The sequence below is a fragment of the Colletotrichum spaethianum genome, assembly GCF_022836535.1.
Source record: "Colletotrichum spaethianum MAFF 239500 DNA, contig07, whole genome shotgun sequence".
Lineage (NCBI taxonomy): Eukaryota > Fungi > Ascomycota > Sordariomycetes > Glomerellales > Glomerellaceae > Colletotrichum > Colletotrichum spaethianum.
The window spans coordinates 230,178-242,560 of record NW_026054777.1 but is presented as its reverse complement, the minus strand read 5'-3'; the positions used below and the strand labels follow the sequence as shown (position 1 = coordinate 242,560).

The following is a 12,383-nucleotide window of genomic DNA, read 5'->3' as shown; positions in this document are numbered from 1 at the left end:
CGGTCCGGCTTGGAGGTTGGTTGTGATGGCTCTTGGGTAGGCCAGTCGAAGGGCTCGTAGAGTTGGAGAGAGGCTTTGGCGTCCAACGAGTGGCGGGGTGCGAACCCGCCTTTCACGAGCCTCGTTGCGTCAAAGGACGGTCTTTGTTTCCTGCCATCTCTTTGGCATAGTCTCTGCGGTCCCGGGCAAACGGCGGCAGCCTCGCAAAGAGTTCATCTCATGTACTAATGAAGGTCCAAAGCGCAGCCTTTATGTCGTTGTCTCGGAGAATTAAGGTTAAAACAACGGGACGTGGTGAGTTCTGCAGACAGGAATGTCCCAGGCCCGGTCAGGTGCCATACGCGTAACGGGTCTTCAACCCGATAACGACAAAGTTTCAACATCTCGTAGCGGGTAAAGGGGCAGACGCGGCCGCAGCCTCTCGTTTCTACCATGTGCTTCACGTTCTCACGATTCGCGATGTTGAGGGGTGAGGAGGAGGAGAAGGTGGCTCGAGTCAAGAAGGCGCTGAGGAGCTTGTGACGGCGGTCGGATTGGACATGTGCGCGGATGATTGGCCGATGTCCGGCCCTGGGCGGACGAGGCTGCCCTGCGGGCTTACCATCTGGGCTGGCACATGCTGGCGGACCGGACCCGGCCTTTCTTGCTCTTGAGGGGGGAGGTAGCGGTGGTAGTGGTCGTGGTGGCTAGGTCAATCATGGGATGATGAACAGTGGTAGAGTCTTTCAACGTAACCAGAAAACTGCAAAAGACAGACGCAATGGCGAGGTTCTTCTTGTTTGACTTACATGATCGTCTGGTCGGAGTTGGCCAGTTGCTAAAAGTCAGAGGTGCAAGGCCCTCGTTTCTGATGTCGGACCAGAACGTGCGGTATCTTATCGCAGCTCTTATCAGACCGAGAAGGTCTAGAAGTGATGGGCAGTTGGTGCCGCCCAGAGACTGCCCAGAATTCAGCGGGCTCCGGCAGCATCTGAAACCCTGTCACGTTATCAGGGACTTTGAGAGACGGTGCGGGCCCCTTATCAAGATGCATCTTTGTTGATACTGGGACCAGACAGATCTCACATCTGACACAGATCAACACTGTGCATGCAAGTACCTCCCTCGGTTGAGCTACAGCTGTGGGCTGCTTAGCGCTACCATCCCGCTCCTCACTTTGCGGGTATAGCGCTCTCTGTGCGGCGTCACTACTTCGCTTCCCGCGCCGATGCATGGAGCTTCCTCTCTGCCGCGCAGTGTGTCTGGCTGCTTTCGCCATTTTCCTGCTGTCCACTCGGGTGCCGTGCATGACATTTTTACGTACCTCCTGGGCCTGGGTTTGCGTTCAGGTGGCCGTCGCCTCTTCCTTCTTTCCCCTTCTCGCTTTTATCCCACCGCCATTTCCAGCCTCTTTTGCTTGGAACAAAAACGCAAGCATCTCCAGTTGAGTCTCTCGCGCCGTTGCTCGACACCCTGCCGCATCTCCGATAGGATATTCTCCAATCTACAAGGGGACACGGAGAGAGGTCTCAACCGTCTGTTTTCTCCGTTGTCGCACGCACGAGTCGGAACGACTGAAACGAAACGGACACGCGCTCAACGCACACACGCACCCAAACATAACCCGCTCACCGCACCACATCTTTGACCCGGCGTCGAGATAATCCACCTGGCCTACTCTCTTGCTCTCCTACCTTTAATCTCTTCTGCAACAACCTCTCGAGAAGCAAAGCTGCTGTAACGCTATTCCGCGTTACCTCACCGTGGGCTGTAGTTGCCCTTTTCCACCCCAACTCGGCATCTCAACCCCGCCAGCCCGTTCTCGGCACCCCACCTTATCGCAGCAAGCCGCTTTTTTGTGCCTGGGCACTTTCTTGGAGCGAGTAGACAAAGAGACCGTCGTCGTCGTCATCGTCCACCAAATCCCAACTGTCCGACCGTTCGAATCTTCCCCTGTCATAGAACAAATCAGTCATGGCTGCCGCAGCTACGCACGATACGCCCGAGGAGCCCCAGAGCGACGGCTCCAAGCTCAAGACCTTTATCGGTATCCTGAAGAAGTGAGTTTGCCACCCCTGTTGGTCCCCTTTGGCGGTCTGGCCTGCATGCGCCGCCCGCCGTCAGGAGCGAGAGGAAGACAGCGACACTGTGGACGAGAGGCGAAACCTCCCGCACCGTGGACGCGGTGTGATGGCTGACGAGCGACGATCCCTGGAGGGGTAAAATCGCAGCCATCGTCAGCGGAGATCGGCATCGCTAGCAAGCAGACGCAGACAGACAAGCACTCTCTCTCAACAGATGGACGCCTGGCTAACCGACTGCGTCTTCCTTCCAGGTTCATTGGCGTTGCCGACCTCGCCGCCGTGCGCTTCTCTCTCCCGTCCCAGCTCCTTGAGCCGACGCCGAACCTCGAATACTGGAACTACCTCGATGCGCCCAACGCCTTCGCCGCCATCGGCACCTCGGACGAGCCCCTCGACCGCATGCTTGAGGTCTGCCGCTTCTGGTTCACAAAGGACTTGAAGTATGTCAAGGGCAAGCCTTGCAAACCCTACAACTCGTGTCTGGGAGAGTTCTTCAGGGTGAGTGCACAACCCTATTGCTTGTGCAATATCTGGCCTCCATGACTCGCGATGCTAATGGTCGGCGACGCAATAGTGCAACTGGGAAACCGAGGACAATGCACCCAAGATCAACACCGCGGCCCTCAAGAATGCCGGAAGCGGCACGGCCAGCAGCTCGTCCAGCTTCAAGTCCGCCAAGGGCGACAAGAACGCATCTGCCGTCTCGCTGTCCGTCCCGCAGCACGGCGCCTCGACCCCGGACAGCAAGACCCTCCGCATCTCCTACCTCACTGAACAGACCTCCCACCACCCGCCCGTGAGCGCCTTCCACATCAGCTGCCCCGAGAAGGGTCTTTCTGCTCGTGGCTATGACCAGATCACGGCCAAGTTTACCGGCACCAGCGTCCGCGTCATGCCCGGCGAACACAACCTCGGCATCTTCATCACGCTCGAGAAGCGCGGCGGCGAGACGTATCGCCTGACGCACCCCGCTGCGCACCTTGGCGGTATTCTCAGAGGAAGTCTGAGCGTCAGCGTCAGTGAGATGGCGTACATTACATGCCCTCAGACCAAGCTTAAGACGATCCTGCATTACGTCGAGGCTGGCTGGCTCGGCCGCTCCACGAACCGCGTCGAGGGCATCATCTTCAAGTACGACCCCGAGAACGACGACAAGGTGAACATCAAGGATGTGCCCGAGGCCGACATTGTTGCTCGCCTCAGCGGCCCGTGGCGTGAGAAGATCGAGTTCACTCTCGGACCCAAGCCAGTCGTACGTGCCCTTTTCCCCCTTCTCCATTTACCAAAGTACTGACCAAAAGCAGAACTCACACCCCCCTGAGGCGCGGTACACCATTATTGATCTCGCCCCTCTCAGCGTCGCGCCCAAGGTCCTCCCCCCGAAAGAAAAGCAGCTCGAGAACGAGTCTCTGACGATGTGGGGCGGCGTCACCGAGGCCATCCACGCCAAGCAGTTCTCCAAGGCAACGCAGGTCAAGGTCGATCTCGAGGAGCGGCAGCGCGAGCTGGCGCGCCAGCGCGAGACCACCGGCGAGGTCTTCAAGCCCATGTTCTTCGAGCAGGTGACGGACCAGGGTGGCAAGCCCGAGCTGACGGAGAAGGGCCGCGAGGTGCTCGCGCGGGCGCAGAAGAACGAGTGGGACATGAGTGGCATCGTATGAGGACTTTCTGTCTGTCCGCAGGGATTTTAGGCTGAAGTTATTTTGGGTCCATGAATTTGGACGTGGGAGATAATGAGCTGGATAGAAGGGACATACTTACAGCGCTGGAACTGCTGCATCAGGCTTTTCTTCTGTCTTCCATCCCTGTTCCCTTTTCCTTATTGGCCTTCCTGGATTTCGGGACTTGGAGATTTACTGTCCTCATTTTTGTTTTCTTGACTTGACGGCCGACGGCATGACACCAGAATGGTTTCCAGGATTTGAAGAGGGGTGCATCGCCTTGTTTTTGTTTCATCTTGTCATCATTCCCTCGTTTGAACAACTCCTATCCCGCGCATGCAAGTCGGAGGGGGCGGAGATTCACGACGAGTCGGGGGGTTTGCTGCATCACATTGCGCTGCGGACACTGGGGGAGGCTTTGGGAGTTATCGAACGAGGAAGCATCATTCGCTTGAATGTGTTCCCCCCCCCAGGTGACGAGAGACGGAGAAGGGGCGGTCACCACACAGCTTATACATACACAACATACATGCGCGCGCACGCCTTCCATGGGAGGCTGGGCGTTGTGACATTTTAGATGGGGGTCATTTTTGGTCTATTAATCTATTATATCAGTACTGCTAGTCTCACCCGATGTCTCGATCAAACTATGCGATGAACACGCGCTGGCTGTGCTTGGCGAGGAGACTGAGGAGGAACAGGAGGGGCCCAGCAAGGTTCGGTGACGTATATGACTGTGGATGAAATGGGGCGACGAGGCGCTTGGCTGACCCCGCCAGATTGAAGGGCGGAGAATCGTTGGTTGGGCTCATGTTTTTGGGTTTGTAGTTTGAGTAGAGGGATGGAATCCCTTGGCCTACTAATGGTTTGGCCTCAACTTCTGGGCATATACGACAACGGGGGCTTGGCTTTCCAAAAGCCGGAAACTCTGCGGTGTTGGGATGGAGGGTTCGGATCCGTGCTTGTCTCTTGTCCGTGTCCCGGATCCGATGGACACCGCGGTGCCCGACTTTGGTCGGTCCGGTGGGCGACGACGGCATGGAGCGGCTACCGAAATCAACGACGTTGCATGAGATGCAGTCAGCTGGGCATAGATCCGGCCGCCAATTGATTCTTTCTTGAGTTTCGGACACGGGGATTTTTCAATAGTGTATAGGATTTCAATGATGCGGCTATGCTGAAAATGACTTGAACTCCTCCAGCAAAAAGTGCCACCGTAGGTCCCCTTTTCGTGCTGAAGATCTCCGTACCCTCTTCATTTCCCATCCTGCGCTTTTCGCAGGTGATTCAGACACCGGCATTTCGTAGCGGTTTCACAGTGAGATAAGACGCCCCAGCTCTTCGCTGACTTGCGCTGCCGAATAGGGGTGGATCTCAAAGTCAACAGGTCGCAGTTTGTCACGGGAGTGCGACGCTGTCAAATGAGCAGGGCGGTCGGTGTGATTGCTGCACACAGCTATTTACTTGGTGTTTGCATCGATTCAAGTGTCTGGATCATGGTTTCGATAATAGTGACGAGTCACTCCTGAGGGTACCGGATCCTCTGAGTATGCCTGAGGTCATCCAAGCTCCTATCTGTTGCTTTTAGACCTTCTCTTCGTCACCGTCATACCAACGAGTCGCCAGATAGAGCTCTTTTGTTCACGGTAGACCCCGATATAAAGGAGATGCTTGATCTTCCGGTCAGTGCTCGTGAATCTAGAGATTGATGAAGTAGCAGACGCGCGTAAGTCGAGCAAGACACTGGGTACTAGTTACCTAGGCCGTACTGCTAATATGGGGTACGACATGGATGAGCTGGAAGCGTCAGGTTGGGAACGTGGTACCTTTATTGGGGTTGAAAATGATGTATCTCTGGTCGATTGAGTCTTCACATCCGTCGACGATCCAATTCTCGGGTCCGGCAGCTACCTCGACGTGCGATTTGTCGATAAGTTTCTCAAAGATTTCAAGTTTGGTTTCACTCAGAAGCTCCTTGAGCAAGCCCTTCATAACTGTCTGCTGCTGTCGGTTCTTAAACAACACGTTTGCGGCTTCCTACGTGCTGACACTGAGGTTGATGTTTGCAGTTGAAAAGAGCGGCGAGCCGCTCCATCTTTTCGCGGGGTAGAGGACACAACTCAGAAGATTGTAATGGTACGAGGACAGTTCTTGTACTGTTCTAAGAAGGCTGAAGTATAGCCTTTACGTGGAAGAATGCAGGCAGCGGTGAGGATGAGCTGAGATTGAACTGCTACCAAAGCATGGGTTTTGGAAGTGACAAGGAAGAGTTCAGTGAAGTACAAGTAATATTTTTAAGGTCAGGCAGATCTAGCTATACCGCAGATTGGCTTGCCGGTGCTTGTCCATCCAACTATCTGTACTGTATCTTTGGCAGTTCACTCTTCTGTTCTTTTACCAAGCCGTCAAATGGGATGGCTTCACATCTAGCCACAATAGGTGACTTCTAGAAGCAGTGCCGTACGGCTAAATGAATTGGAATGTTATTCTTGTCTAAAAGCTCGAATTAAAATCACAGCAAGACTTAAGGCAAATCTACAGGCACATGGCCATATGGCGACCTGGAGGCGTCTGGAAGCGCTGCAAGGGTTGTATTCCTGTGTGAAGAGATTCTTGTGTCACACATCCTCACGCCTTGTTTCCAAGAGTGTCAAAATGTTGTGATGTAAGTCTCGGCTTATAAGGTCTCATATACAGTCCTCGGTTTGTTTCGTCTGACGGTGTATCTCCTGCTCGCATGTGGAATACATCTGTCGACTGCAGAAAGCCCCAGAAATCCGAACTGCAACTATCGAAGCAGGACTCGTCGAATAACTATAGAGAAGCAAGTTCTTGGCAGTGAATATTAGCTGCTCTCGACCGATGACGGGTTTTGGTTAAGTTCGAAAACTACATTCGAAAGCCTCGGTCCCACAGTTTCCCACCTCTTCATTATGTCGTCGTCAGATCAACAAGTCAGTATTCACCAAGGGTTGCGAGAGCCGGTGCAAACAGACAAGATTAGGGGATGTTGATTCCTATCATGAAAATAAAGGAAGCCAAGAGAGTTAAGAGTGTGCCTATCATGACAGTGCTCGGATGGGTCCCAGTGTGGCTGGAAACCCCGATGCAACCGTCTCGGCTTTCATTCATTTTGTTCAAAAGAATCTTCCTCCTCGGTTCGGAGCAAGAATTGGTAATTAATTATTAACTGAATGTTATGCATCTTTATCTTACTGGGAACACCAAAGACGTCAAAAACAACAGGCTTTTGATTTACAGCCGGAGCTTGGCCGCCTGTGCAAGCTGGTGAGCTCCGCAGGTGCCGAATCCATTCGCGATAAAGTCAAAGATGACAGTGGCACCATGGTGGGGTTCGGGACATTGTTCTCAATGCCGGGCGCCATGTTGCCGGCCTTGTCGGGTATCACAAGGAAGCATCTCAGCAGCGCTAAAACCATAGTAGAGATCGACTTTCCAATGTTTAGGATGACTAGGATGAGTATAACATTGCTGAACAGAGGATGAGCAGAAACGGAGAGATGGGGGACGCGTATTTTGCCCCCACAAGCTTACTCCAGTCCGCGTAGCAGGGGGCGGGATTTAACTCGCGTCTCCTGATCAGGCTCTGCAATAACCTCAACGATTCCAGGTTAACAGTTGAGAAGTGCGAGAGGCATTCTGGGCCAAGTGGAGAAGTTTGACTTGAACAAAGCAATCCGGGAAAGCCCTACGTAGCCGAATCCTGACAGCTAAGCGTCCAGGGTTCTTTGGCAAGATATAAGCGATTGCCGCCGTCATCTTGGTAACAAGAGGGCTTTCACGATGAAGATCAGAGACATTGATCGCATTTGATTGTTCTGATCCGTGCTACTGCCAGACGATGTCTCTCTATCTGCAATGCTCGCGAGAAGCAAACGCTTACTAAAGGATTCGAGTACTGCAAGCAAAGGAGGCCATTGGTGATTCTGAGCCGGGAGACAAACTTGCCAGCTTATAGTATGGGGGCACTCAAGGGTCATAGAGTAGGGAGTCCGAAGCAACGTTTGGGTAGATGACAATTAACACACGAGCTTGGAATTTCCATGCTATTGTAGGTTTCGTGGAGCAACTTATAGCAAAGCGCTATTACAAAACCTGTGTAACTAAGGCCGACGAGATCTTGGTCAGCTTGGGTCCAGCTGGGGAAAGATGCGAAAGTGATGGAATTATGTCGGCTTGCAACAAGAAATCAAGCCGGTGCAACAGATATGGAGCTGGTTCGTAGCGCAACGAGGGCCCCAGGGAAGTGCAGGCAGCGGGATGTAACTAGGCCAAGACCAGGCATGTTGCTTTTGTAATCTCGGGGTTCCACCACGACAAGACCATAAAACGCGGCATATAGACCACAGTACACTAAAACTGGTCTAACTTGATAAGAGATTTGGCAACTTATGCTACTTAGTTCGAATTTTATGTAGTATGATCTTTGTGTGGCCGAATCAATAAGAGATTCTAGGTTGATTTGTTTATTTGTTTTCCGGGCGTAGTCTTCAGTCGCGCAGAGGTGGAAATCAAAGATCAGACGAACCACGAAAAGGTCTAAGCCTCTTTTTGCATAAGACGAACCACTCGACTATACCGACAAGCCGGGTTCGACAGCGTGGGAATGCGGGACTCTACGCTGGCCCGTGCGAGACCACCACGGCATCCTCGAAGATCAGCCTGGTTTGAACCAGAGGAATGGGACGAGAAGGAAGGAGGAAGGGAGCCTAAAGTCAGGAGGGCCTCGACCGAGATCGACTCAGATGGCGAAGAACGTACACTAGTGCCATGGTGCTGCAGTGCCAAAGCGAAACGCTCCGAGAGACTTCTGTCTTTGCCCCTGAACGAGTCAACTGAGGCTAGAGTTTGAAGTTGTTTATGAGAAACAAAGAAGCAAAGTGCACTCCTTGATTGGCCAGACCCCGCACGCGGACTCCACGCTAGAAAACGAATGAACTCGGTTCACGACGCCTTTCAGCTTCTTGTCCCGCTTGACGGGATCTGCAAAGCATAATTAATAATGTCCGTCGGCTGTAACATTGATTATTTTACGAGTGAGGATGTCAGAGAAAAGAAATGACAGGTGGGGTATTTGGGCTTAGGCGAACAAAACCAAATAGGGTTATCGGGTATCCTTCTCGGCCTTCGGAGCAGAACAGGGAAGTTGGAGAGCAGGAATATGAGTCGAGGGAGTGGATCAGGGGGAGAAGGCGTCAAGGGCTCAAGGCAACAAGTGCACGAGAGACTTGGAGACTTCGACACCCAAGAGCTGTGGGATATTATCCCTGATGGAACTTGATATGGACCGCTGCCTGGACCAAACGCTCGGCCCCACTTGTGGTCCCTTCCATTTACTGGCAGCAAGTTGATCCACTGATGTGACATAATCTGGTAGGGCTACGTCCCAGAGAAATCCTTGGAGGCCTTGAATGGTGGTGTGAGTGACAATGTTGACAGGGGAAGAAGGCAAGTAAGGGAGGCTTTTGCTTGTACCCGGTCAAATTTAAACCACGCATCTGGTGTCGTTTCCAATGTCATTGTGGTCCACAGCACGACGTCCGTTGTTCCAAGGTGTTCTCCAACTTCCGCGCTTCCGTGGTACTGGGCCAACCTGCACGCGCAATCCAAAAAATCTGGAAACTTCGCAAACGTCGTTGCCGTGTGGAGGCGCGCTAAGAGAGAGCCCATCCCTTCCAGACCTCCCCCCGCGTCCTCCGGTCCTGTTAGATTGCGAGGAGAACTGGTCATTCGTAAGTGCATCTCCGAAAGGGCGGGATGGTGAGACGCCAGCTTTCCGTTTAATATCGCTGGTGTGGAGGCTTGCATACGGGAGATCATCGCTCGTATCATGTTTAATACCGCAGCGGTAAAATCCTCCGACCTCAACAGGACTGCGGAGGCAAACAACAAACACGGAATGCGAAATATATAACTTCCAACGTGGTTGCTCTCTTTCCCTTTCAGCTCTTGTTTCTTCACCCAAGGTACAACTCTTCGCTCCTTTGCGTCCGTCACTCTTTTTACACCCTTAGCGGTTACTTTATCGACGCCTTGGCAGGTTCCATCCTCCGTTCATTCTTTCAAAATCCAAGAATCCCGGTGATTTCAGTCCCTAGACTACACTGTCAAAATGCGTTTCTCCGCTGTTGCCGTTGCCGCTCTCGCAACCCAGGCTGCCGCCTGGAGGCCCGGCCGTCCCTCTGGTTCCTGGGGCTGGGGTAACTACGGCGGCAACTGGGGCGCCGTGACCTCCACTATCACCGTTCCGGCCCCCACTGGCGTCCCTGCCGCGACCTCCGTCCCGGCCGTGACCCCGACCCCTGTCGCAGCCCCCACCGAGGAGGCTGTCACCCCCGTCTCCACAACTGCTGCCTCCAGCGGCTCGTCCGGACTGACCGCCGACCAGAAGGCCGCTCTCGATGCCCACAACGCTGCCCGCACCGACGTCGGCGTTCCGGCTCTCGAATGGGACAACTCTCTCGCTGCCGATGCTCAGGAATGGGCCACCCACTTGCTCTCCGTTGGCTCCCTGACACACTCTCAGACCGACAACCAGGGCGAGAACCTGTACATGCAGTCCAACAAGGACAGCCCCTACGTCAACGCCGCCGATGCCTGGATCTCGGAGAAGTCCCAGTACAATGGCGAGGCCATCAGCTCCACCAACTACATGGGCTTCGGTCACTACACCCAGATTGTTTGGAAGAGCACCACCAAGGTTGGCATGGCGATTGCCACCAACTCTCAGGGCACCTACGTCGTCGCCCGCTACTCTCCCCCTGGCAACTAGTAAGTCTCCAAATACAGATCAAACCAACCTGCAGAAGGCTAACCAAATTTCCAGCATCGGCGAGAAGCCTTACTAAACGTCCGCTTGGAAGGACACCACACTGGCAGGGCTTTGTGGATGACGAGCAACCATATAGCAACCACATGGCAGGGTACATGTTTTGGTCGCCTGTCTGGCTGAACACACAAATTTCTTCTTTACATTCTTGGACATTTTTTTTGCACTGGGGTTGAGATTTTCTTTCTCCGTTTTGATGTTGAGTTCAACTCGTTAGCGAATCGAAAACGGGACAAGGGGGTGGATACTGGGTCCTCTTACAAACCCACGACCTTGTACGGACTCTCTTTATGACCACTTAACGAGACATAGCGAACATGCTACTGATGCCCCATTATATGTCACCAACGATTCAATCTCAATACGTGAAGTGCGAACTCGGAGAACGTAGTTACTGAGCCACTTTATCGCCAGACTCCCGAAGGTATCCTGTTGCCTTTCAACTATAATTGACATTTGGTTGGCTCCGTTGGCCTCGCTAGATCACAGTGAATGCCAACAACACCTCATTTGTCCCAAGATTGGATTAGTAATGTTGTTTACACTGGTGTAGGAAGTGTTGGTGCCAAATCTGGACTAACCCTACGACTCTGTATGTCTTTGCATATTATGCATTTCATCTCATCCCCTGTTCCTGTGTCGGTCGACGCTTCTCCGTAAGGCAATCCCCTGTTCTTCACTTACTACGAAATGACGGTCTGTCTTTGTCATAAGGTGAGGCATATCATGATGTCTGTTATGCTTCTCCTATTGGAGGTGGCCGAGTCAGAGTATAACCCTGTTCAGCCGCTGCTTGAAAATAGTGCTCTTCTACAGCGGAGAGCCGGTCAGCCAAAGCTGTATTTTATGCTCCGTCTGATCAATCACAAGGGCTTTGAGGAAGAATGGCTAGCATCTTACAAGGCAAGCTCAACGCTTTATAGCACAAACTTCACTCAATAAGATTACAACGGTCGTGGTGAAAGATTGCAGTCTCTCATGGGGCACTACGCCTATGGATCCTATTCCGAACACATCTATTGACGACAAAGCCAATGTGGTAAGCTTTCATAAGGTCTTTGGCTCGAGTTCGTCACTGTTGTCTTCTAATAAGATTGTTCACACCAATTCTTTGTTCTACATGTCCTGCCCTTGAAGTCGTGTGGGCTAATGGAGGCTCAGACCAGGCTGTTCAGGCTCGGTGCCATTGGTAGATACTTTCTGAGCATTCCAGTGAAGGTTACGGTTTCGCGGACTATCAAGATATCTGGGTAGTAATCTATAATACACTATCTCTTGTCCTTCAAGTTGTAGCTGCTTTGCTTCTTCACAACACCCAGCTACACTTATCTGACTCTTAACTGACCTTACAGTACTACACATTAGTAAGATCGTTCCCCATACCTCGAGTCCCCTTTGCTTGCTAATCCCCAACAGTAAGGATAACTTCTCTCATCCAGTTTCGAACAAGATGCCTTCTACCCTCAACTCTCAACACACTTGACGCACCAACCATGCACAGTCAGTGCCTAACGTCCATCTTCCTCTCGAGATTTTCCTTTTAATCGTTGACGCAACCATTGCAAACGCAGAGTACGATGCCTGCACGAACGGGGAGCGATGGGGGTTAGCAGCCTCCAGTCCGATTGATGCTAATCAGCGATTAACGATTCACCTCTTCTGGTACGAGCGCCGAGCTGAGTGTCACGCCAAATGCCTCAAACGCCTCAACCCCGTTACGCTCACTCTCCCAGGTCAACTGCCAAGCATGCAGGATGATGCATCGACGCTTTCCAAGGATTGAGGAGGTGTTCCAGATAGGTACGTCAA

At 52.7% G+C, this 12,383-nt stretch overlaps 2 protein-coding genes across 2 annotated transcripts; both read left to right on the top strand.

Moving 5' to 3' along the window:
* Positions 1-1,953: 1,953 nt before the first annotated feature.
* ColSpa_03496 (oxysterol-binding protein-like protein 1) lies at positions 1,954-3,724 on the top strand (the record flags this gene model as incomplete). The annotated part of the gene is made up of 5 exons (XM_049269708.1): positions 1,954-2,039; positions 2,104-2,164; positions 2,211-2,561; positions 2,638-3,315; positions 3,368-3,724. The coding sequence occupies 5 exons, from the start codon at positions 1,954-1,956 to the stop codon at positions 3,722-3,724; spliced, it is 1,533 nt and encodes a 510-aa protein (XP_049125665.1).
* A 6,133-nt stretch (positions 3,725-9,857) lies between these two features.
* Positions 9,858-10,593, top strand: ColSpa_03495 (pathogenesis-related protein 1B; the record flags this gene model as incomplete). Its single annotated transcript, XM_049269707.1, has 2 exons — positions 9,858-10,516; positions 10,572-10,593. The coding sequence occupies 2 exons, from the start codon at positions 9,858-9,860 to the stop codon at positions 10,591-10,593; spliced, it is 681 nt and encodes a 226-aa protein (XP_049125664.1).
* Positions 10,594-12,383: the final 1,790 nt, after the last annotated feature.